This window comes from Pollachius pollachius, assembly GCF_949987615.1.
Source record: "Pollachius pollachius genome assembly, chromosome: 7".
NCBI lineage: Eukaryota > Metazoa > Chordata > Actinopteri > Gadiformes > Gadidae > Pollachius > Pollachius pollachius.
The window spans coordinates 1,747,217-1,773,513 of NC_136940.1; the positions used below are offsets into that span (position 1 = coordinate 1,747,217).

A 26,297-nucleotide genomic window follows, 5' to 3' on the forward strand; every position below is an offset into this window, starting at 1 on the left:
AAATTGTATTTACGCCAATACCAACTAGTCTGACTTTTCACTGCGCCCAACTGGCCGCTTCCCGCCGTTGTGTGCGTAAGCGAACGCAGGTGAACGTGATCAGCAATGACGACATTAGAGGGGCGGGGTTTAACGTTAGTCATTTGCTGATATGGCCAAAAGAAACCAAACATTTGACCAAATAATGGCTGAATATTTACCACTCAGTGCCGTTCAGTTAAATAATCTTCCAGTTTATATGATCCGTCTAGTTGGTACGATCTACTGCAGGATAAAAGCATATTGATAATTTATATTACCATCAAATATGTGATTTATTCCAAAAACGAGGCATTGCAGAAAAGTGATTAATGTAAAAAATACTGACTTCTGGCACATTAAAATAATTCCCATGTACCAAATCCAATTGTTCTTAAATTATTCCAAGTCCTGTTCAGAGACCAAATTACAAACCACAAAAGTTCTGAGGGCACAAGAAGGATTTTCAATTTTTATTGTATTTTTTTGGACAATTTCATTTCCAGTGTCGTCCATAAATCGTTCACTTTTTATTTGCATAATCTTTCATTCAGGGATAGAATGATAAAAGCCAAAATGGGGTGGCTGTTAATACTTGTAATAGCAGCTCACAGTCACATCTCATCCTTCAGAACGACAGCGAAATCTGAACCAGGGGAGCCCCGAAGTTTCCAAAAGCTCGTACAAACGGGAAAGTTTAGCGGACGTTTCAGGTGCGCCTTCAGAGTGAACCCCCCCCCCACATCTAGTCCGCACTCACTCCGTCCTGCTCGGATCATTCTAGCGATAAGGCTAATAGAGAGAGGGCCATTGCTATGTTCAAACAAAACTGCATAGCAGACGGAAGACAAACGGACTGGACACTGACCCAATACCAAGGATGTGGAAACACAGATCACACGGGAACATCACACAGGGACATCGTTGGCACAGGGGAAGGGGTACGGGGGGGGGGGGTGGCTGGTGGAGGGAGGGGTCTACACTTAGCTCGGACATAATCAGATTGTTTTTTTAAAAAGTAAACGGACACCATTTTGAATGTTTCAGCAAAATACAAAAACGCATGATAGTGCGTGAGGGGGGGTGGGGGGGAGATGGAGGGGAACGCTGGAGTTTGTTCTGTTGACGTGCGGTCTCATTACAGTCGAGGTTCCGATCGGAGCCTCCGATATCTGGCAGTATGAGGATGTGAGCCGTTCCGCCACGGTCGCAACGAAACGAAAGCCCGTGCGTCGGAAAATAAAGTCAACGTTGAGTGTTTTGATAAGGCGGTACACACGCGTGTGCAACACTGCTCGACCACACTACCCAGAAGCAGACGGAAGGATCAACGAGAGCGGAGGGAAGGAGCTGTGCTTGACGACAACGACACGATTCACTCGGCTACATCGGGATTGGCAGGAGGGGGCGGGGCCACTGACCGCACCGGGTCGGCCATGTTGAAATACTTTAAAACCGCCGCCGCCCCTCCCTGCAAAGGCAACTAAGAACGACAGCTCGGGATCCGTTGGGTTTTCTTTTGTTAGTCAATTCCCAAAGTTGTCCTCTCATCTTAAAATTTTGGTATATAACGACTTTTGAAACCACAATGAAATGCACGGTCTAGAGATAGATAAAGGTAGTGATAGGCGGCTGATTGTTTACAGACTAAACCATGGCTTTCCTACGGACAGTTGACAGTATTAGACACAGAGCTTAGAGTCATTACAGCTTATGGAAAAGCACTTCGGACCCGGTGGGTTGGACTGAATAGGGTCGTCTGGGGGTCAGCGGTCAGTCCAGGTCACCATGACGATAGAGAGAGGGGGAGGTCGGAGGTCAGGGGACTGGACTTCTTTGTGGTTCCTTGGAGAGCGGGCGTTCCGGGCGTTAGAAGCGCTTGGGTCCCCAGGGGGACGCCTTGGCCGCCACCGGAGCGCCGAAGCTCGGGAAGTCCTCGGAGCTGCTCATATCGGGAGCCTGGAGACAGGAAGTGGAGGAGGAAGTGGTCAGTCGGGTCCACCGTTTAAACACCAGTGCTGTGTTCCAATATCCATACTTCCAAGAGTACACTTAAACGTAGTACATCATCCACACTCAGTAAGTTCGCTCATTTTCAGATGTCAGTTGTTCCAAATCGAATACTCCGTGGGGCACTAACCGGAAATTATGATCACGACTGCCCCCCCCCCCCCGCAATAAACATCCCGCTTTGAACGATGAACTCTTTACGCCTAGCAGCTATAAAAGCTATAAAGACTAAAAAGTGATTCTATTAGTGCAGGCTATGTGGAAAATGCGCCGACGTTGGCTCAGCCTGGCTCCGCCCTCTTCCGCTACGTAGCTAAGATGGCTGCCGTTGAGTACGAAAAGTGTACATCGATCCACACTTCGCGATTTGACCGTTTTGAGTACACCATCCGGGTCCTTTCAGTACACTTATTTCCGCCCGATCTGAATTGGAACGCCCTACGTGCTCAAACTAAGGCTAGTAAGTACGGATAGTATGGATATTGGAACACAGCACAGGTGGAGAGTTCAAAGTTGTCACAAGGAAAAAAAATAAATGGCATCTGAACAATTCTACCACAAATGAGCTAACCTCAGTTAACACACTTTGTATAAATGATCCCTGCACCTAGAGGAAGCACCCTTCCCATCTCAGATTGAAATGAGACATTTTGGTTTGAATTTGTATGAGACACTCATCAATGTGTGTATTTTGAATTAACTAGGTCAAGACCACGAGAATCCCTTTGGTTTGTGTTTGATGGTGTTAGTTCCTACAATGTGACTATTAAAAGTCAAGACCATTTGTCAATACTCCCAGTGTGTCTTCTGATGATCACGTTCCATTTAATCAAATACTCTGCAATCAAGAAATGTCCTACAAGAAATTATTTTTCAGCACAGAATGACGACTTGAATACATGGCCCAAGTCGACATCTCATGTGGGAGTGAATCTGATACAAGATAGCAGATGTTAGCTCATGCCAGTAAGCAATCATAATGATAACGGATGCTAGTAAGCCATCAAAACGCTATCTTGTGCTAGTTGTCCATCATAACATTAGATCATACTAGTCATCTACTATAATGTTAACTATCTCAAGGATAACTATCTCATGCTAGTGCCTCCATAACATTAGCTCCTGCTAGCCATCCACCATACTGCGAGCTCGCGCTAGTAAACCCTCGTAACATTAGCTCATGCTAGCCATCCACCATACTGCGAGCTCGCGCTAGTAAACCCTCATAACATTAGCTCATGCTAGCCATCCACCATACTGCGAGCTCGCGCTAGTAAACCCTCATAACATTAGCTCATGCTAGCCATCCACCATACTGCGAGCTCGCGCTAGTAAACCCTCATAACATTAGCTCATGCTAGCCATCCACCATACTGTGAGCTCGCGCTAGCTAGCCCTGTTGACTGACCTTCTCGGTGCCGGTGGTCCAGGGGGCCTCACGCACCACGAAGCCCTTGGAGGGGCCCCGGGGCTCGTCCCCAGACGACGCACTGCCGCCGCCGCCGCCGCCGGAGGACCGCATGTACGTCATGTTGTCCTCCTTCTCAGCCACGTCGCCCAGCTGGAGGAGAGGACGGCGGAGCGTTAGCAGCAGCATGCGGCTGGAGCACTGACCAAGGAGCTGGGCTACATCATCCATTTAACATTATTGCTTATATTCTGATACTTCGTCATGGCATGATGCAGAGGGTCAAATCTAGGGCTGGGTAAAAATATTGATTCATCAATGCACTGCAATTTATTTGTTCTCGATTCAATTTCGATTCAGAACTTTTTTGAAATCGAATATTTCCATAGTCATTGTAATCTACAAGCGAGTATTCCTAAATGTACACGCCCTTTTACATTTGTCCATGTTATGATTATTACTTTTTTTTATGCTATATAATGGTGTATTCCCTTTTTGCTAGTTAAAGCACAATGAAATGGTTAATTCATTATCAAATGGTTAATTCTAAATAATATTTAGGTATTTTTGTCATCTGGACATATTGTTGAATCGATATCGAAGCAATTGGATCAATATTGAATCGAATCAAGACCTAAAGAATTGAATTGTGAGGTACCTGGCAGTACCAGCCCTAGTCAAATCCCAGACCATGATTAGTCACTCGTCGTTAATGCAACCATGTTCAATTGAACAAACGAGAGCCATTCCTGCTGTCAGGTGAACAGATCGCCCAGCACAAAGCGAGGCGCCCCCAGAACCAGGTGCCCTGAGGAGACAGGAGAGAGGCAGGACGTACGTATTCCTCCTCCAGGTTCAGCAGGTGGTCGATGGCCTCGTCCACCAGCTCCGGGCGTCCCGTCACCGTCACCAGGTTGGGGTCGGCGGACCCGCTCTGGGGGAACTTCAGGTCCACCTGAGGAACACACCAGTTGGTCAACGGACTGCATTCATACCGCGCTTTTCTAAACCAGTGGCCACTCAAAGCGCTTTACAATATTGCCTAGCATTCAGCCCTTCCTGCACACATTCACACACCGACGGCGTAGTCGGCCACGCAGGGCGACGGCCTGCCCGTCGGGAGCAGTCAGGGTGAGGCGTCTCGCTCAGGGACACCTCCACGCTAGGAGGAGCCGGGGATGGAACTAGCAACCTTCCGGTTACCGCTCTACCTCCTCAGCCTCATGCCGCCCAAACGATGCAAGTCGGAAGGCTCTAGAACATGTCCCTCAACCTCCCCCCCCCCCCCCCTCAGCTCTGCTCTTCCCAGCCCTACTCTCCGTCCTGCCCCGCTCACCTTGAACTCTTCCATGATCTTGCGGATACCCTTCCCGCGGCCTCCGATGATGCGTGCGTGGACGCGGCTGTCCAACGTTATCTCCTCTGAGATCATCTCCTCCAGCTCGTCCACCAGGGCCTTGATCGCGTCACGCGCCGCAATGGCGTTGGGCTCGTAGCCCATGATGCTGATCTGGTCCTGAACAGATAACACACACACACACACACACACACACACACACGTCACGACCTCTGCAGAAGACGCCAGGCGCACTCCAGAAACACAAGCATTGTCAATATGTGTATACAATGCACTTGATATTAAATGGGCCTGAATTTATAGGCCTTTGAATATGATCTACCTATCTATACACAAATTTTGTTTCAAATTAGAAACATTCATATCAAAAAGCTTGGGCTAAAAATTTTATATAATGATATTCTCTAGAAATAAAGCAACATCAATTTCCATTCTATAGGAAGTAAGCCTAGTTGTGCTCCATGCTATATGAATAAAGTTAAATGACGCCTAATGCTTTACGTACTTATGAAGCTACGCCCTGATCAAATAATAAAGTGCTTAACCCTAGCCTATACAGAGGGTATTTAAAGCAGGGCTTTACCAGGTTATTGTACTACATAAAAGAAGCTAAGCCAAGTTAAGCCTACAGCAGGTTCTTGTTCTATGTAAACAAAGCTATGCTAAGCTAAGGCTAAAGCAGGTTGCTGTACCAGGTTCTCGTCGTTCTTCTCGGGGAACTGGATGTTGACGTCGTGCTCAGTGCGGATGCTGGTGATCACGGCTCCCTTGCGGCCGATGATCTTGGGGTGATACTTTGGATCCACAGTGATGGTCAGCTTGAAGCTCCTGAGAGCCTAAACACACACAAATAATAAACTCAAGCTCAATATCAAAAGACCATAAGTCCTCAGGACTATGCCGGGAAAACAATTAGAAACTGGTCAAGTTGACTAGTCTCATCATGGAACCAAAAGGTCCATTTGATTGAATTTTAAGTTATTAGAGAGAGGCGAGGCAGAGACAAAGCTCACTGTCGTTACTACTCCCCGCCAGCAGGGGGCGCCTGCACTCACCCTATCCTCCTGCTCCAGCTGCAGCTCCTTGACGCGCTCCAGCAGTCCCTCGCGGGCTCGGTCCAGGTGATTGGCCAGGCCCGTGATGGAGATTATGTCACACTGCAACTCCGGAGAAGGCACTTGAATGTTCACCTGGCGGGAGAAGGCGACGCAGACAACGCAGACAACGTCATCGCGGGGCTTCAGACGTGGGCGTGCCGCACACGGACGCACACTACGTCCAGAAGGGTCTTCATTACGGGGGTCTTGAGATAGAATGAGCACAAACCTCGAACTCGTCCATCATCTTGCGGATCCCGCTCCCCTTCTGCCCGATGATGTAGCGGTGGAGGTCGAAAGGCACTTCTACCTCGGTGGTGACCGGCACCAAGGCCTGAGAACGCACGAGACAAGAGTCACACATTGCACCGGACGCACAAAACCCCCCGCGCTGTGAGTCTCCATGGCAACCTGATAACGAGGGGTCCGACGGTACAAACCGCATTGTGTGAATTGAGTTGAAGGTGGGCAGGCAGTTTGATTTAGGACTGCAGATAAACGCGCATGAGTCACTTTTAAAAGCAGTGCCACGGTGATCACCAGAGGCACACTAAGAAGAGGTAGGATTTAAGGGACCATTGCGTTCACCGTGCAGCTGGGGTTTAACAATCCTCTTCATTGCCATCTGGACACAACATTGCACACATGCACGTTGAACCACTAGTAAACGATGACATCTTTTGTGTACTGGTCCTTCACAACGCCACAACCGCCACCAACCGCCACCAACCGGGAATCCCTTCGACCTCCCGGGTCCAACCCCAGGAGGTTGTCCCTAGCCCCGCTCCCTCCCAACCAATCAGACGACAGCGGGCGACCCCTGACCTTCAGCGCCTCCACGGCGGCCTCGCAGCGCTCCTTGCGGCCGGAGATCACGATGACGTCACACTTCTTGGGCGCGGCCGGGTCCGCGACGGGCGGGTCCGCCTTCACCTCCCCGTCGGGAACCTCCCCGTTCTCCTGGATCGCCGCCTCGGCGGGAGGAGCAGGAGCAGGAGCAGGAGGAGGGGCTGGGGAGGAGGAACCGAGGAGCAGGGGGGGGGGGGGGGGTCATGACCACTTCAGGTATGCACTTATTGTCGTACGTCCTCGCACTTATAAATAGAACTTAGCATTGTGTAGCGTCTTCTTCTAGCTATCTGTGTTGTATACGGGGAACGGGTTAACCTAGTGATAGTTAGTGCTTGGCACTTGGTTCTATTAACATCCTTACTGCACTGACAGAGATATTCTGTCGTTTCTCATTCTTCTGACAAATGTACTCATTGTAAGTCTCTTTGGATAGAAGTGTCTGATAAATGCACTAAATGTAACACGACTAGAAGACCAACCTGAAAACCTAATATTACCAATTTCTATTCTGAAGTACATTCTGCATCACCTATGCAAGAAGATCTGATGATTGCTTACATTCATAAACAGCAGACACAACGGATCACATCCATTCACACGTTTTAAGAGTTCAGCTCAACATCACGGCCCTAACTCCTTCCGTGATGGGATTCGTCTGGAACCCATTTTTAGAGTCCAACAACGTTCTTGTCATTTCCTCTATTCCCGTCATGTGTTAATGCATCTTTTGAACTACTGAAGAACTTCTGAATGCTTAGCTTAATGCATTTCTTTCTGTACCCATCCACACAATGGCTGCTCAGGTGTCTGCGTCCTCTTTAGTCCCCGCTTCTGAAAGTCCTTCCTCGTTATAATACTCCTTCCCGGCGGGGGACTCACCGTTGGGGTCCTCGCGGTCGGGGAACTTGATCTGCACGTTGTGGTCTTTGGTGATCTGCTGGATGCGGGATCCCTTGGGCCCCATGATGGAGCGGTGGAACCTCTGCGTGATGACGCACTCGATGGTCACCTGGGCGTCCTGGGAGAGACGGGGCAGAGAGCGCTCAGAACCTACTGGAGCGTCTCGACGCGTTCGCGCCGAGTTTTAACTCCCACCAAGGCGCCGTGCTTTACGCAGCGTCACCCTGATGTTCTGTCTGGGCTGAATAAAGTACAGCCCATGTTGTATTTGCATCTTATCCGGGGAGACATAAACCCCGTGGCTATGGTCACGAGAGAGTAGAGATTATCCGATAGCATTTTTTCCTTCCCGATACCTGAACTTGAGTATCGGCCGATAGAGTGTATACCGATACAGCATCTAGCATTGTTACTACTAATTATACTTAAATTCTAATTGAAGGGTTATTTTGCGATGACAACAATGTAGTCGGTTCACTTACTGTCGACAATTAATTTAGATCTAGATCATTTACAATGCATGAGCATCCATGTTTTTCCGACTTGGTGGCTCGAACGCACGCAGGCCGGAGATAACGCAGTTCCAATTTTGACTGCACCTCCGACAATAAACGAATGCAGCATAACACCGCACTGTTTGTGATGCTGTAGGCACCGCTAGTAAATGAGCCATCGTGTCATGAGCCATGTGATGGTCTCAGCACATAGACTTGCGTACTCGCCGATACCCGATAAGGCATTTCAGGCCGCATTGGAATAATTTCTGACACCGGTATGGGAACAACTCGACTGGAGAGCCTTGACCTGCACGGCCGTGGACGAGCGCGTCAGAAGCCTTGGGCAGAGCTACGGTAACAACCGGACCGTTTTTGGACGGCGCCGTCCACTGCCCACTCACCAGGTCCTCGATGATCTCCTGCATGCGCTTCTTGGCCGCCTCCACGCAGTCCTTGGCGCCCTTCAGCGTGACCTTCTCGCTCTGGGATCCCGTGCGGGGGAAGCTGACCATCACGCCGCCGTACTCGTCGGCGATGTCGCGCAGCACCTGGCCGCGACGCGCCACGAAGTAGCGGTGGTGCTTGGGGTCCACGCTCATGTTGTCCTCCACCACGTTGTCCTGGGGGGCGGGGGAGGGGCAACCAGGTCACACTCTGCTGCACAGACTGCCTCACATAACTACTTTAAACTAGTTATGAGACAGACTCGAGTACAGACGAGGCCTTTACCTGGTCGCCGCAAGGTTATTTGAGTACAAAATACATTATTTTAATCCTTTGTTGCCTTTAGGTAAAGAGGCATTACCGATCCGTCCCCAACAACGCATCACTCTTGTTGTGGTTTAGTCGTTATGTGCAGAATTTCCACATTAACACGTTTTATTAAGTTAAGGCATAGATCCAGGCAACGACAAAGAAACTGGACAAATCTGGGAGGAGCGATGCAGTGTCGTATATACAAGGTTATGTCCGGCATGCGAGATAAATGTATTTACAGAAAGTAAAATAATATATAACGGTACAGCCGGGAACACAAACCTCTAGAAAAGCGTATTGGATATGAGATAGCGAATATCTGTGGAACATCTGGAAATGCTACCAGTCCACACCTTCACAGACACAGGACTTCTACAAGGCATGGGGCACTGACCAGACTCCTGATGAGCTCCTCCAGCTCCTTGGTGGCCTCCTTCACGGCCTCCTCCGTGCCCACCACCGTGATGAGCTCCTGGTCCTGGTCGTCCACCGTGGGGAAGATGATCCGCGCCCCCGTGCTGTCACGCACCTTGCGGATGTTCCCGCCGCCCTTCCCGATCAGGAACTTGTGGTACTCCGGCTTGGCGCGCAGCTCCGCCGTGTGGCTCTTGATTTGCTGGGAGGAGACAGGGTGGGGTCATCATCATCCGGGGACAGATGAGTCATCACCCGGGGACAGATGAGTCATCACCCGGGGACAGATGAGTCATCACCCGGGGACAGATGAGTCATCACCCGGGGACATGCGAGTCATCACCCGGGGACATGCGAGTCATCACCCGGGGACAGATGAGTCATCATCAGGAGACACTTCAACCCCATCCTATTCTATACTACAGTTCAACCAGTACCAAGTTGTGTTTAAGAGTATATAGAAGCTCAACAGGGAATATTGGGGTATTTTTGGGAATCGTGTTGCCGACCTAGTCTGAGATATTTGACCCATCACGTTATTTATTTTCAGGAGCACGCTGAGCTCTCAAGTCAGATGGAAACGGTCATGTGCCGTCTAGTGACCCCTTATCCAAAGAGTACAGGGCCAGGTCCGAGACACCAGCCGGCCCCCTCGGGTTCCCCAGCCCGGCCCCTCGGGTTCCCCAGCCCGCCCCCCTCCGGTTCCCCAGCCCGCCCCCCTCCGGTTCCCCAGCCCGGCCCCTCCGGTTCCCCAGCCCGCCCCCCTCGGGTTCCCCAGCCCGCCCCCCTCGGGTTCCCCAGCCCGGCCCCTCGGGTTCCCCAGCCCGGCCCCCTCCGGTTCCCCAGCCCGGCCCCTCGGGTTCCCCAGCCCGGCCCCCTCGGGTTCCCCAGCCCGGCCCCTCGGGTTCCCCAGCCCGGCCCCTCGGGTTCCCCAGCCCGGCCCCCTCGGGTTCCCCAGCCCGGCCCCTCGGGTTCCCCAGCCCGGCCCCCTCGGGTTCCCCAGCCCGGCCCCTCCGGTTCCCCAGCCCGCCCCCCTCCGGTTCCCCAGCCCGGCCCCTCGGGTTCCCCAGCCGGCCTGGAGGTGCGGGCCCCACCCACCTTCTCCTCGGCCAGGGCCAGCAGCTGCTGCTTGGCCTTCTCCACCTCCTCGGCCGGGCCGCGGATGGTGACCTTGTCAATGCCCGAGCCCTCGGTGGGGAAGTGGATGTGCACGCCGCCGCACTCCTCCATGATGGAGCGCACGAAGCGGCCCTTGGAGCCGATCAGGGAGTTGTGGAGCTTGGAGGGGATGGACACCTCCAGCTCCGTGATGTTGGCCTGGAGGACGCGGAGGGAAGGGAGGCGGGTTAGAGAGGGCCGGTCGTTGGGCCGGTCAGTCCACCTTCAGGTCTGAATTAACGCTTTTACCCAAAGCAATTTACAATAAGTACATTTGTCAGAAGGAAGAGAAACCACAATATATCGGTACAGTAAGGATGTTCACAGAAACAAGTTTCAAGCACTAACAATCACTAGGTTAACCCATTCCCCGTATACAACAAGGATAGCTAGGATCACAGGACCACCACCACCACCACCACCATCATCATCATCGTCGTCCTCACCAGCTCTTTCTGGATTGCCAGGATGCGTGTTCTGGCGGCTTCACAGGCGGGTTTCTTGCCGGTGATGACGATCATCTCAGAGTTGCTGTTCTCGGCAGGCAGGTCGATTTTGGTGTTAGTTTCCTCACGGATCTAAAGGAGATGAGACGAACAGCTCTAGTCAGCCTCAAAACATTTAAAATGAAGGAGGGGGAGGTTGAGCCCATCTTTGGTTTCCTCACCTTCTTGATGTTGGCTCCTCCCTTTCCGATGATGTTCTTGTGGAACTGCTTGAAGATGGGGACCAGGAGGGTGTAGCCGTTCTCCACCTGACAGAACCACAGGGGGCAGAGACATGAGTCACAGTTCTACGAAGCACCCCTTTAACAAAGCCCAGGCTAGCTCCAGTTGTTAGCATAGCCTTGGCTTGACTTTTGCCTAATAGTATAGCATTGATTAGCATGTACTAGCATAGCATTTATTGGCCATGGCTAGGGTTGACATATTGTCTTTGATCTCGGCATAATTATTTATATAAATACAAAGTTTTCCAAACGGAGCGTACCATCTCAGCCACCATCTTCTGCATGAACTTGAAGCATTTCTCCACCTCCGTGTGCGGCCCGCGCAGCTGAACGATGTTGCTCTTCTGGGCCGGGTCGGGGAAGTTGATGATGACCTGAGGGGATGGACAGTTACAGACCACGGGGATGGACAGTCACAAAATGGGACCTAGCGGATACAAATAAACGATCAGTATTTATGAAACGTGTTCTTATCCAAAGAGCCAGTGAGCTCACATACAGGTGAAGTAGGGGAACTCTGCAGGTAGACTGCAGACAGACATCTAAGCACACGTGCATGTGCTTAGATGTGTATGTGCTTGTGTGTGTCTGGGGATCGAACCAAGTGCCGGTCAGCTGAGAGTTGAGGACCCCAACGACAACAACACTACCCTACACAAAGCCATCGGGACACTGTGTCTTCGGTTGATCTTACCTCTGGGAATTTGTCACGAACTTCTTTGATCTTCTCCCCCTTCTGGCCGATGATGGCTCTGTGGAACCGCTGCTCAATGATCAGGTCCTTGGTGCGCTCGTTCTCCTGCAAGAGAGACACAAGAACCGCTCAGTGAACCGCTCACTGCCCTCTGAACACAGAAGGGTTAGGATCCAAGATGGCCATGATGTTTCCCCTAATACGTTTACGTCAAGACTAAAAGTAAATGCTAACGTTACAGAGAGTTAAGGTAGAAGGTATACACTAATTATTGAAACTATACATTGACTGTATATGGCAAGTTATCGAAACGATATGCTACATTATTGAACTAGATGGTCAGTACTCAGACCCAGGCCAGCGGGTGCTCGAGGTTCAGATGGTACTGACCATGCGTGACGCCAGCTCCAGAAGCTCCTTCCTGGCGTCCTGGACCCCCTGGGGGTCCCCCTCGATGCGGATCAGGGTGCTCTTCTCGTTGTCGGGGGGGATGCGGACCGTCACCTTGTGCAGCTCCTTGATGCGGTTGACTGGACAACGACAAACAGTGATGAGGAGGGAGAAGGGCGGTTTGAGATGTATCCCGCCAGACAGAAATACTTTCCTTGTTTATATTATTTTTATTCTGTTTTTCTGAAGTTGAAAAAATATAAATGAAAGGGTAAATATCTAAATGAAAGCCTTTTCTTCAGCTTTATGATACAGGAATAGTTTTGAGCAATGTAGTCGCACTGTAGTGGCATTTTTCTTCAGGCATACTTGGTATGGACATCATTGGGAGGCCTATGCTCTACCAGTGAAGTCTTTAAACCAATTCTGTTAATAATCCTCGATTTCTGATGGAGGACTAGAGCGACTGAACTCAATGTCAAACAAAAGCATCCAGCAGCCCTGTGGGGTTCCAGAGCCACCACGTTGTGTCTCGTTGGTTCCCCTCTGAGGTATAAACCACTTATTACAGCATGGCACGAGCTTGCGTAACCTTCTCAGTCCTCCTTCATACCGTTCAGCACGGACAGCTACAACGGAAGAATGAAAAGCGACTGCATTGTGCCCTCCCGGCCCGGCCCCTACTTACTGTTGGTTCCTCCTTTGCCGATCAGGTGTCGGTGGAACTTGGGATCCACGCTAATCTCGGTGTAATCCATACGGTTCCCCTGGAGAAGAGGAGAGTGACGGGTCGTAAGTTCACTCGCCTTTAAGAGCTGCTAGTCAGCGGAATGAAAGTCCACAGCACGTCGGAATTCAGGTGGCTTTAATAATCCCCACGGACAGGGTTTAGGATAAATGCTCAAGATACAGGAAATGGAAAACGCATGAAAGTCCCTTTGTGTTCCTATTGCAAGTTCAATGCAATAGGAACACAAAGGATATATAAAACACTACAAGGCTTCTAGGGTTAGGGTTTTCTCTTATTCAAAGATTTTTTTTGAGTACATAGAAAAGCGCTTTATAAATCGAATGTATTATTATTTTATTAACATGTGGTTCACAGAAATCATGAAAGCTTAAGGGACCCTTAAGGAACTTCGTTGCTTTAAAAGTGGCCAATCTTACCAGATCCAGGACCATGGCTTCAATCTCCAACTGCACCATCTGCAGGTCTTTGGTGGGGCCTTCAAGGGTGATCCTGTCCTCTCCCTCCGTGAACTCGATGTGCACCTGCAGGAGGCGGAAGAAGAACCGCTCGTTAACACTCAGGTTCATCAACGGTGGAGAGAGCCCAGGAGGCTGGCTCTACCGTTGAGTGTTCATCAACGAACCAGAGTGCTCTTCTGTAGATCCGCTCCTCAGACCTCGGGCTAGGCGAGCAATAACATTTTGATTGTGATTTCCATTTTAGTGTCAAACGATCACCAAACTAACATAATCTAGTTGAATATTTATTTTCATAGAAATTATACAAAGGCTCAGTTACAAAGTGTTTTTTGGAGAGAAATGCTGAATATTGCTTCATGTTTCCAAAATCAAAACTAATTTGAATACTCATGATTTCAATATTGACCAAGATTCAGACTTTCTCCATAATGGAGCAGCCCTACCTTGGGCATCTGCTGGGTGATCTTGGCCAGGTTCTGCCCCTTCTTGCCGATGATGAAGCGGTGCAGCCAGGAAGGAGCGGACACCGTGGACACGCTGTAGCTGTTGGCCTGAGGGGACAGGGAGGGGACGGAGGCTGAGTTTACATAAACAAAGCGTGGCGCCCACCTCTGGGCGGGGCCGCGATGGAACAAGGTGATTTCAAGACTAACCAAAGCAGATGGACAGCGTCGATGTCACACGGCCAAATAAGGTAAAAAATGAGGTCACCAGTGCAACCAAATAGAACAGAACCTGTTTGATTTTCTGTGTTTGGTTACTCGTTTTGGTAATTACCTAATTCAAATGTCCTAAGCAAGTATTTTCTACATATCTGGTCAAATTTAACTACCTTTTCCACTGAAGGAAAATGCATAAATTATGCACAAATCTGCAGTGAGCAGATTTGTGTTTTAAGCCATGTCAAAGAATATTGTCTCAACATTGTGACAGAAAAAACCTTTCTGAATCGAATGATTCGGGCCGTCAACATATCATCACGTAGGTTTGATTACTAATAACACTAATAACACCCTTCCACCAGCCAACTAGGGCTTGGAACCCAGACGGTCGCAAGGTAGACGATGCCCCTACGCTCAGAACCCCACCCACCCACCTGGGCCTAGACCTCCGTCAGGCCCACACCCACCAGCCCCCCTCCCCCTGATCCTCTACCTTTGCAGAGCCCCAAGACCCTCCCCCAGTGCCGGTCTGGTCCCCTACCTTGGCCTTCATGAGGGCCTGACCCACCACCCTCCCCCTGTGCCCCCCATGGTGCTCTACCCTGACCTAGACCTCCGTGAGGCCCAGACCCACCACCCCCACTGTACCCCGTGCCCCCCTGGTGCTCTACCTTGGCGTAGACCTCCGTGAGGGCCTGTCCCAGGCGGTCGGGCTCCCCGCGCAGGATCACGGTCTCCAGGGCGCTGTCGGACGGAGGGATCTCCACCGACACGCCCGTCTTCTCCAGGATCTCCTGCAGGGTGTTCCCCTTGGGCCCGATCACGTACTTGTGCTGAGACTTCTTCACCTCCACGGCGATGGTGGTGGTGTTCTTCTTCTGCAAGGGACAACGACGGCAAGAACTGCATTTGAACCTTGTCCTTTGAAAAAGGTACTTTCACAGACAAAACATTTTAAAAAGAACGACCAGAGTCAGCCGCTTTACCAGAAATAGGCTACACTTACAGTGTGCACCACATGCGGCGCCAACGTTAAAACTAATGAAACGTAACGCTACACCATAGCCTAGAACAGTTATGCTACACACCAGCCGAGCTACATACCTTCTCCTCGTGGACCTTCTTGATCATGGCCACGGCGAGGGCCACCTGCTCCTTCTCCCCGGTGATCACGATCTCCGTCTTGTTGACGCTGGGCGGCGGCACGTTGATGCGCGCGCCTGTCTCCGCCATCATCTCCTGGACCAGCTTGTTGGAGGCGCCGGTGATGAAGGGGTGGTACACCTTGTCGATGCTCACCCTCTCCACCGCACGCTTGTCCTGCAGGTGGGGGGGGGGGTTGAGACACGCGTCAATTAAGGGGTGAGGAGGTGGGGCAAGGGGATTGAACCCAGAACCTTTGGGTGGCGGTCAAGCAAACGCCCTGACCGGGACACAAACGCCCTGACCGGGACGCAAACGCCCTGACCGGGACGCAAACGCCCTGACCGGGACGCAAACGCCCTGACCGGGACGCAAACGCCCTGACCGGGACACAAACGCCCTGACCGGGACACAAACGCCCTGACCGGGACACAAACGCCTTGACCGGGACACAAACGCCCTGACCGGGACACAAACGCCTTCGCTCACAAGCAGGAAGGTCTGCAGCGGCCGGGTTTGATCTGAATTAGTATTCGCCATCTCACCGGGGGCGCAGGAAGTACAAAGTGTCTCCTTCCTTCGCCAGTCAGACGACTCTATAATGTATTGCAGTCCTTCAGCACGGTATCACACACTATGAGTTATCATTAAAAGCAAGGACCAGTTACCATGTCACACTGCTTTAGACATGATATTATGAACACCAAACTAAACCAAAACCTTGAGTTTCATTTTGAATCCATGAACGACCAGACGCTGGACACAGCGCTGTCCAGCCGCCCTTCATAACAAACTCGTCTAACTGAACATGTGGAGCCTGCAGTCGTGCGCTACCTGCTCAGCGGAGATCAGCAGGATCTCGTGCTTGGCCTTCTCCAAGCCCTCCTTGGTGCCAGAGATCTTGATCTGGTTGCTGAGGTCGTCGGGTCGCGGGATCTGGATCTTGGTGGCGGTCCGGAGCTCGAGTTCCTGGAGCTTCTCCCCACTCTTCCCGATGACGTAGCGATGGTGTTCCTTGGGGATGGCCACGGTGGAGGACGCCTGTCGGGGAGAGGGGGACACAGAGCAACGCGTTGGATGGAGCCAGTGAGATGGTGACACAGAGCCATGTGATAGATGGAGCCACTTCCAGTTGGAAGGATATTCAGAATTAAAAATAAATGAAAGTGATCCGTCCACTCTAACTGGCTGTGCCACTGAAGCCAACTAGCATAAGGTCGGTGGGAGGAGATGAGGGAGTGTCGAGTAATAATATGTAAACAAAGAAGGAGGTACCAACGGTCCAGCACTTCATATCTGTAGGATATATCGGTTATCAGATAATACTTGGCATGGCATTATTAAAATCCTTATCGTGGTCAGTCTACGGGCTAGTCAAGCATACAACTGCATAAAAGACACCATTATGGCCTCACCAGCCCCTCCATTTGAGATGGACTCATATCAACACACGGAGGACTTATAACCAAGGATGTTTTCTACAAAGATTGTCTAATGGTTTTCCACGAGTTCCCACTTTCTTAGTGAGTGAGTATGGCAGCATGGAAAAAAGTAATAGCCCTGTAATTTAAAACAAACTACAGGACCAATAGGAGTACAATAAAGAGCCAATCACCTGACCTAAAGGGCCAATCAGGTGTAGGCCAATAGGAGCAGTATAACAGGCCTATCACCTCAACTACAGGGTCAATGAGAGATGGATGATGAGAGCCAACTAGGGCTGTCCCCTGAAAGTCGATGATTCGAATCATCAGCCGGGAAACCCCGCAGCCTTCCTTTATTTATTTATTTGTTTAATTTTTTCCGTCAGTGAGTGGTGTGCATTAATAAAACTAAAAATAGAAAACATTAAAATGCACAGGAATAATATTTATATGGATAATAATTATATATTTTAGAAGGATTGATGCGGCACGACGTGTGCTGAAATGGATACAAATTGAAACCAGAATGGTTGGTGCACGGACGGTGTTGGTTTTACTAAAGCAAATATTACCATAGCCTATAACCATGTCTCAGAAGACGTCAAAAGTGTGGCGACATTTATAAATAGACCTACATATAAACAAACAATACAATAAATATGACTTTGACGCCGAAGAGACAGCTGGTGCCGGTTAGGAGCATTACTTTGTGTATTTTCAAAGAGCTTTTATTTGATCTCAGTAAAAGACCCAACCTATAGGGTAGACGTGTTAGACCATATGCATGAATCAACACATTTATTGTGACTTTTTATTATTCTTCTGCAGCGGCAGTTGGTGCTGAAAATAAATTGCAAACTGTGCGTACAGATGCCACCGCAGGCTTAATATTCACCATTTGCATCTTGCAGCTCTAATGATAATAAAGAGAAGCTTTATTTAGACACTGTCCATGTCACTGTGGCGATAGATTCATTGTAACTTTGTTTGCTAGACAGAATCTCGCAGAGGGAAGCGGCTGTCTCCCCTTACATTATTGCTACATTTTCTCTAGCAGTGCGGTCAGTGTGGCGACAGCGCTGTGTATGCTTTGGGCTCAATAAATGCAATCAGATCGTGAACACGGGGCTGATATAGTGGATTATCCACTAGCCTATACATGAGCCCCGTGTTCATTATCGGACAGCCTTATGGGCAGGAGCCTTCTTAAAACTCGACAGGAATAAGTTGGCTACAATTCCGACGAGTTTGATTGACAGAAAACTGTTCAGGTGAGAACGTAATGAGCGCAACGTGCAAGCATATATAAAAGGCTTACCAAAAGGCCTACCAAAACAGAGTGTTAATAGAAAGAAAACTCATTCTTTAAACCTCCAAAAGACCTGCCCTGCACGGCCGCCGAATAGTCGAATCTCTGGACTGAAAAGGCAGATCTGATTCGACTCAGAAAATTCTGAGTCGGGGACAGCCCTACAATCAACTGACCCACAGGGACAATCAGAGCCCCATAAGGAAGGGGCACGGACCTGAGTCTGCAGCCGGGACACGATCTCCTTGCGGGCCTTCATGACGGCGTCCAGCTTCCCGGACACCATGATGGACAGGCCCTGGTCCTTGGCCATGGAAAGCTCCAGGTGGGCGCCCGTCTTATGCATGATGTCGACGCACACCTTGGCCTGGTCCCCCTCCCCGAACTGGTTCATGTCCTTGTACTTGCGCTCCTCAAGGGGCACGTGGAACACCTGGTGGGGAGCAGCAGACGACATCCGTAAGACACACACATGTTCAGAGCTCACCTAGACTCTGCATCGTTTTCCCCCGGACGCCTCGTTCACACTACATGCGTCCGTCGGCGGACGGGGGCTTTTTGACGGATCCATGCGTTTTCCCGGGTTGTATTACAAAGGCGATTTGATTGGAGAGCGCACTTGCGTGTATTTGCATAACGCGATCTGATTGAAGACGGATCCGTTGCTTCCTGAGGAGTTGAACATTTCTCAACGTTTCGCCGCAGGCCACGGAGCCGAAAGGACGGACGGACCCACAATGCATTTCGCGAGCGCCCCATGCAAGGTCAATGAGATCCGTCGACGGACGGAGTTAGTGTGAATGCGGGCTTAATGTATGTTGCACGTCCTCGCACTTAAAAAAAAGAAATTGTACTTAGCATTGTGTAGCATCTTATCCTAGCTATCTTTGTTTTATACAGGGAATGGGTTAACCTAGTGATTGTTAGTACTTGGTTCTATGAACATCCTTACTGTAGAGACAGCGATATAATGCATCTCTTTCTTCTGAAAAATGTACTTATTGTAAGTCGCTTTAGATCGGCTAGAAGCGTCTGCTTAATGTAAATGGGAATGTCTGGGTTGATATGTAAAGACGATAAAGTAAAAAAAGAGGCCAGTACACGGAAAAAAGGCGTTCTGTTGTAGGCATACAAGTAGTGCTTCAAAGTATTCCAGACCGGGTCCTGTACAACGAGTCAGACAGGATTTAATGGAACCGAAGAAAGGAAAAATGTAGACGGGCTCAGTTCTTGGGTTGGTCGTGACTGGTTGCGGAGTTATGAGTGAGAGCGCTGTTGAGCACTAGGTCCCCTGGTCCTTATGCTCTCGAGCGCTCTGATAGTTCTACACATTGGTTTCATGACGGCTCCATGTTATCGGAGCAAATCTAGTGACTTGTGCTGGCTTATCAAAGAGTTCCTTGTTGGATCTCAGAAAACATGTGATTCATACTTCTACCACCACGAAGAGAAAAGGCTCACCATTCATTTCTGATTCAATGGCTACTCTGAGCTCCCTCTCTGTCCCGAGATCTGAGCAGCACTACGACTTCCGCAGCTTCTGCAATATTTACTGTACCGTTCCGCTGTGCTCAGCCCCAGTTGCATCCCTTTGGATAACTAAATAGCTACGACTTTATCAAAGTAAACCACAGCCTACCTGGGTGATGACGGACGACTTGAGGGGGCGGAGCTTGGAGGTCCAGGCGTTGGCGGTCTCCTGGGTGCCCTCGGGGGATGCCGCCTTCTCAGGCAGCGGGGGGAAGGCATCCTTGTAGGTGGGGAGAGCCTCCTCCTCTCCGCTGGCTCCTCCTGCAGCTGGGCAAAAACAGGAGAGCTCAGTAAACAACAACGAGGACGGAGGTCCTGGCACCTCCTGCAGCTAGGCGACCCAGGAGGAGAGCTAGCTCCACCTGCTGCTAGGCAACCCAGGCGGAGAGCCCGGTAAACAACGACGAGGACGGAGGTCCTAGCACCTCCTGCAGCTAGGCGACCCAGGAGGAGAGCTCAGTAAACAACGAGGGAGATGAGGAGGCTTTAGCTCCTCCTGCTGCTAGGCAACCCAGGAAGTGATACAGCTCCTCATGCTGCTAGGCAACTCAGGGAGGAGAGTTCTGTGCACAACAAGGTGACGAGGCCGCGACATCAGTGCAACAGCAGGTTGTCTGGCAACAGTAGTGTTGCCAGACAACCCTCGCTCATCCTCCCTCCCTCCCTCTCCGACTGAAGCGTCCTTGAACGACAACCGTAGCCGCGTCAGAGGCTGGGGTTGACCACGTCATCGGTGTGTGGAGAAGTGAGTGGGCGACTGAGGAGAGAGGCTGTAGGGTGCTCGGAGAGGGGGAGAGTGCTTGATATAAGTGCAGTCTGTTTGAAAGAGACCTGCAGTGTGTTTTGGATTTATACATGATTTTAAATCACAGCAGGATTAAGAGAGTATTCCAAATTCGAGTTCAGGTCCAAATGTAGGGTTAGGGTGGGTTGCTCAAGGAACCCGGAAGGGAGCCATTGGAGATCGCTCCCTGGACCGGGAGCCCCGCCCTCTTGGTGTTAGTTAAATAAAGTTCGCTGGAATGAGGTTTGGATGTGTTATTTAAATAAAGACGGAGGTGGGACGGAGGGGGTTGTGGGAGGGGACACTGACCTCCGCCGCTCTGCTCCGTCAGCAGCCCGCTGCGGTGCTCGTTGAAGCGCTCCTGGGTGAGTACAGCGACTGAGCTCATGGTGAATATCGTGTCAACACAGAGTCCGAGTGTGCCCTGCAGAAACACAACAACAACATTAGACCAACGGGTACAGACGTTAGGTTTTAAATCCACCTCTAAAATGCATCAGTGATTCAGTAATGTCCTTCTGATAGCACATAATGTTCTTGTTGCGTTGTTAAGTGCATTGTATTGCCGTTATGCACATCAGCTCTACATGGTATATAGTTTGAGTTCATAGAGTGGATGCTTCATCATTACACTACTCAACGTCACACCCTTTTTCCAAAGTCTATTGCCTTGATTTCCGATGCATCCTGACGCTGGAGCCAGAACCCTTGATCCAAGATGGTTACTGCTTAACTGCGGCCATCAGAAATCTAACCCAGAACCTTTGGGTTAGAACCACTAGACTATCCGGCTCACATGTCGGCATTGTGGAGTCCATTACCACCGTCATCAGCGTGCTGTAAGCCACGTTTGCTGATACTTCTAGAGGGACCTACGATGCATAGACCACTGCCAGACCTCATCAAATCCTTCTAAAATGGCGACACAAATGGGTGTGCCCACTGCTACTACTACTACCCTTCCATTACCTGGCTTCTCCCCACAGGTCTTTGGTGGTTCTCTGTGGAAAACCGCCCACCCCCACACAGGCTTATCAATACAGGTCATCCTGCAGCCTTGAGAGTTAGGCTGATTAGATAATCCCAAGGTCACTCTGACCCGTGGTTCAATAGTTTATGCGAGCACTGAGTGAATCCCTGTTCAGTCAATAGATTGTGACAGTGGCACCAAAAGACCTCCATGATGAATGAATGAATTCCCCCACCCCCCCCCACCCACAACGACTGTACAACTAGTAGGAGTAAAAGCTGCAATGTGTGAGATTGAACCCCTCTTAATGAGATTGCGGGAGACTTCAGAATTCCAAAAGGTTAGGTACAGCGTTTTACCCCTTTAACCGGGTGCTACTGTAGGGAGCGACCCAGCGTGGCTCGGCTGTCTGGGGGCGTGAATGAGAGGGTTAGGGGAGGCTCTGTGTTAAGATTCTTGTAAACAAAGAGGTACGGACTCGCATGCATCTAGTATTTGTAGGATAGATCAGTTATAGGACTGGATTTTATTGAAATCTCTATCATTCAGCATCAACTACAGAAATGGCAGGTCATTTTAAGCTATGAGCTAGTTAAAAATTGTACACCTTGCGACTCTAAAGTCCTTAAGAATGCCTTCCCCCCCCACCCAGTTGGAAACCAGTTTGCCAGTAATGGGCCAGCGGGTCGATTTCACACACCCTAGAACACGTATATTTATTGAGAATAGTCGGCCAATTAGGATCTCAAGGAGACGTATAATAGTCTCAACTACCATCTCCTTCTGCAACCTGGTTAAAAGTCGCTTGGAATCGTAAGATGACCACAGTGTCCCTACTCTGTACTTTATTCACCGAGTGAATACAGAACAGAATACATTAGGCTGTGATGCAGATTCTACTGTAGACGTTTAGCGTCTGATTCAAATTGAGTGCGGCCTATGGAGAGGGGAGGAGAGGGTGTTCAATCGGCTTTTCGACTGCCGCAGCCTCTGGTTTCTTAGACCTGCTTTCTCAGGGTTTCAAACCAACAACCCCAGTAGGCTGAAAGACTGCTGACTTTGAAGCTGTGGCCACCTGGTTCCTAAAAGGTTTCAGTGAGTGAGTGAGTGAGTGAGCGAGCGAGCGAAAACATCGTAATAACATGCCATGTTCTCCCTCACTTATATCTGTATTGGCAATACAAATGTTATTACCATAGCAATAGAAGCCATTTAATTTGAGGAGAGAGAGACAGAGAGACACTGCAGTTGGGTGGAAGGCGTATAACTTACCAGCTAAATGGTCAGTTACCAGATTATCCGTCCTGTAAAGCTGTCCGCTTGTCAGCCTGCCAGCTTTTGCCTGAATAAATAAAAGCAAAGGAAGATAAGAGTCATCCACTTTAATCATGGTTAGTTTCTTCAAACATGACCGAAGACAAGAGTTGAAACACACAAGTAGTTTTCTCATGTGACATTGCCTCTGAGAAAATGTGTTTGTAGGATCCAGCATTACAAGGGCTCTTCCCAGCTCAGAGATTCGGGGTATTCCCATCAAAACCTGGGAATATGTTGATAGCTAATTAATTGATTCATTTTGCATGAATCAAAGTACATAATGTTTTGAATACGGTCTCGAAACTGGGATGAATGAAATTAGGTTAACTGGCATCACCAGGGTTGTGTTTCAATCAACATGAATGACCTAGGATAACTTGGGTTAGATAGACCGACTATTAATACCAAGTACTGACGAGAAGTACTATTAGATTTATGCCAAGGGTTCCAAACTTTTGGGATCCTTACCTGACTAAATAGCCTCCTAATTTAGTCATTGCAGCAGACGTTTCATCCAAAGCAAAATTACATTTTCTTTTAGATGGGGCTTTAAGGAGCAGGTACGATGTAGGGGTTAGACAGTACAGAGACAAGTCATTAAGGAGCAGGTAGGGGTTAGACAGTACAGAGACAGGTCATTAAGGAGCAGGTAGGGGTTAGACAGTACAGAGACAGGTCATTAAGGAGCAGGTAGGGGAAGTAGTATAGAAACAGGTAATTTAGAGCACGGTATAGGTCAGTGAATTCAGATGCACTATTAGGAGACAGTAAGGGGATAGGCTTCTTGCTCTAGAATGCCTACAGGTTAGTGGCTGTGAACACTGTGGTATTCGGACCCAGTGCCTTTGGGGTGGGAGTCGAACCCTAACCATTACACTATCATGGCCCTAAACCTTTGTACAGGAGCTAAATCCTGGATTAGGGATTAGTGTACAGGGTGCAGTAGACGGCCAACGTTAGCACATTGTACTCATAGTGACAAATATGTTAGCAGACGAAGCTATCGGAGACTAACCAGTGCAATTCAGCACATACACGACGTCTTTATTTGTATAAGACGTCATTTAATCGCACTACTAAAACGGGCTTTGAGGCGGATGTTTGTTTAAAACATGTTTTGCCAAGATATACAGACGAGGAGGGCGTTCTGTTTCCAAGCCAATGCTAGTTAGCGAACTGGCTAAAAACTTTGACCACCGTGTCACGTAAGAGAGTGACACGTAGCCGGGTGGGTTAGCTAACAGGCTAGTTGTAGCTAACAGGCTAGCGGCGGCTAACAGGCTAGCGGCAGCTAGCGGGCTAGTGAAGCTAACAGGCTGTAGCACCCCGATAACCAAACAGACACACATACATACATACATACATACATACACACACACACAATACAGAATACGAGATTAATTCTGCTGACCTACACTAACTATCATTATGCACCAGAACGAAACCCATTTTATTAAAACCTTGTCACAACTATTCTGCTCCAGACTACAGAAAGGACTGCACAGAATGGAAAATAAAATGCAAGCAAAATAAACAACTAACAACACAGTAAAGCAACACAAATGCGACAATACACACGTACACACACACACACACACACAAGTGAACACACGACACGCATACACACACATACTCCACGGCCACAGCTAAAGTGTCTGGGACGCTGGGGAAACTTCAGGCTGCATAAACACCCCGGATCGGGCATTCCCTGAACTTCTAATGCCGCATGAGGAACCCGGGATTAACAGTATGTCCTCTTTTTATCAGCAGGGAGTGAATGGGAGAGCGAACCCGGAGCCCGTCAGACGGCATCAAGTGAAGGGGAGCCCCGTTGGGCTGCAGTCGGCGCTCTCGCTAAGTCCACGTAGGCATAAGGCAGTACAGCTGAACGGGGAGACATGACACCAGGCCTCAGCGCACACACACACACTCACAGACACACACACACTCTCACACACTGCTCCCTTCACATGCATCCTGCACCACGACCCTCCGCACCCCGTTACACACACGTTCACCCAAAGCCCCCCTGCCACACGCTTGCACGGGGCCGTGTTGCGTGATCGCCGGTGTACTTACTTATTTTGATTTCCTCGTCTGCCCTGAAGGTGCAGAAGCTCTGATGAAATTCCACTGGCGAGAAGGTGGAAGTGGAGGCTGGCGGATATATACCGCAGCCGTCCACCAATCATGTCCTCTAACGTCACACGGTGGAGAGTCCGGTTACAATATCAGCACCCAAGGAAACTTCCAAATATCTTTCCCTGGACAATGATTATTGCACAATATAACTACTGTGAGGATAAATCCTACCGTGAGTGGACAATAATATCCGTAAGGGTACCAAAACAACAGGGTTGATTGATGTCCCTCTCTTATACTGAGAGGGATCATTGAGTCTTTATTATAAAGCATAGCATTTTATCACATAGAGCGACAATAAGTACGTGTGTGTGTGTGTGTGTGTGTGTGTGTGTGTGTGTGTGTGTGTGTGTGTGTGTGTGTGTGTGTGTGTGTGTGTGTGTGTGTGTGTGTGTGTGCGGGTGTGTGTGTGTGTGTGTGTGTGTGGGTCTTTTTATGTTTAGGGTATATGTATTCATGTGTGTGTATGTGTTTAAGTCCCCCCCCCCGCCTCTTGCCAGAGGGGAGGGGTGAAAGGTTAACTTCAACAGACACCTACACTTATTGAATGCTAATACCCCTTTGATCAGGGCATGATTATATAGACACCTTTAATCAGGACTTGATTTTAGATGTAACCACCTTTAATCAGGAGATGATCTAAGTTATATACATCTTTTATTAGCACTTGATTTATGATAAAGACGCTTTTAATCAGGACATGATTAAGGATACAGCCACCTTTAGATGAATACACATAATTACTGTTCATTGCTTACTTGTGGTTATTTTTGTTACACATATTTCACTGTGGTTTTGTATAGCTATTTAAAATGGTAATATAATCATCTTTCAAAAGCACAGACGGAAAAAGGGCTTTACCTAAAGCTCATTATGTTGTGTAGTTACTACATAATAATATGATGACTTCATAATACAATTATATTGTGATATTACATTTTGTTGTTCAGTAACACAGTTAGCTGTGATAGCTACATGTGTCAAATCTCAACTTATGCTTGTTGTTTTTAAACAGAAATGCATGGCCTATTATCCAAATAATAGGCCATAAATGTATTATAATTATATTTAAACTTAAAATGAAATAATAATTTATACTCCCCCCCATCCCAACCCTGCACAAATGCGTGATACAGCAGAAATATATGTGTGTTATACACTTATATAACACTATATAATATAACACACAAAGTTATTACTTTATATTAACGCTTTAATCCGAAGCGACTTGATATTCAGCCTGATGCCCTGAGGCTGAATGTTCAGCCTCAACAGGCAGGGTTCAGGGCCCCTCCACCTGTAACCATCTCAGGGCCGTTTACAGGTGAGGCTGCACCCATTGAACTCAGCGTCGTATAGCAACAACACCGAACCATCCTCGCGCTCCTGTCTACTGGTCCATACGTCCCCGCTGCTCCTCACAGTGCTGTATTTCTACGCACGCGTTGATACTCTCTATTTTTAAATGTTGTTGTTGCGGTGCAGAATGTCTGCTGTGCACCCAGAGGTCCCCTAAGGGAAGGATG

General features: G+C 49.2%; 1 protein-coding gene across 2 annotated transcripts; it reads right to left on the reverse strand.

Annotated features, from left to right (window-relative positions):
* Positions 1 to 478: 478 nt before the first annotated feature.
* hdlbpa (high density lipoprotein binding protein a) lies at positions 479 to 24,776 on the reverse strand. Of its 2 annotated transcripts, none has more exons than XM_079739529.1 (28): positions 24,709 to 24,776; positions 22,585 to 22,654; positions 20,652 to 20,766; positions 19,668 to 19,819; positions 18,246 to 18,461; positions 16,130 to 16,336; positions 15,257 to 15,472; positions 14,824 to 15,030; positions 13,934 to 14,041; positions 13,449 to 13,553; positions 12,970 to 13,048; positions 12,282 to 12,421; positions 11,892 to 11,996; positions 11,458 to 11,571; positions 11,135 to 11,221; positions 10,914 to 11,045; positions 10,408 to 10,626; positions 9,290 to 9,511; positions 8,541 to 8,759; positions 7,622 to 7,760; positions 6,716 to 6,900; positions 6,120 to 6,224; positions 5,849 to 5,983; positions 5,486 to 5,629; positions 4,773 to 4,952; positions 4,275 to 4,391; positions 3,437 to 3,589; positions 479 to 1,977 (listed from the first exon to the last, which is right to left on the reverse strand). In XM_079739529.1, exons 3-28 carry the CDS (start codon positions 20,728 to 20,730, stop codon positions 1,888 to 1,890), a joined length of 3,855 nt encoding a protein of 1,284 aa, XP_079595655.1. In that variant the 5' UTR covers positions 20,731 to 20,766; positions 22,585 to 22,654; positions 24,709 to 24,776; the 3' UTR covers positions 479 to 1,887. The 2 variants fall into 2 exon arrangements, with proteins under 2 accessions (XP_079595655.1, XP_079595654.1); XM_079739528.1 differs by having other exon boundaries at positions 19,668 to 19,825.
* Positions 24,777 to 26,297: the final 1,521 nt, after the last annotated feature.

What these genes read in the sequence shown, in the direction of transcription:
- hdlbpa (XM_079739528.1), bottom strand. Translation starts at nt 20,730, where the DNA reads ATGAGCTCAGTCGCTGTACTCACCCAGGAGCGCTTCAACGAGCACCGC. An exon ending in TGGCCCTGGCCGAGGAGAAG is followed by an intron (nt 9,512 to 10,407) that starts GTGGGTGGGGCC and finishes GTCTCCTCCCAG; the next exon opens with CAAATCAAGAGCCACACGGC. An exon ending in AGCTGGAGCAGGAGGATAGG is followed by an intron (nt 5,630 to 5,848) that starts GTGAGTGCAGGC and finishes GTGTGTGTTTAG; the next exon opens with GCTCTCAGGAGCTTCAAGCT.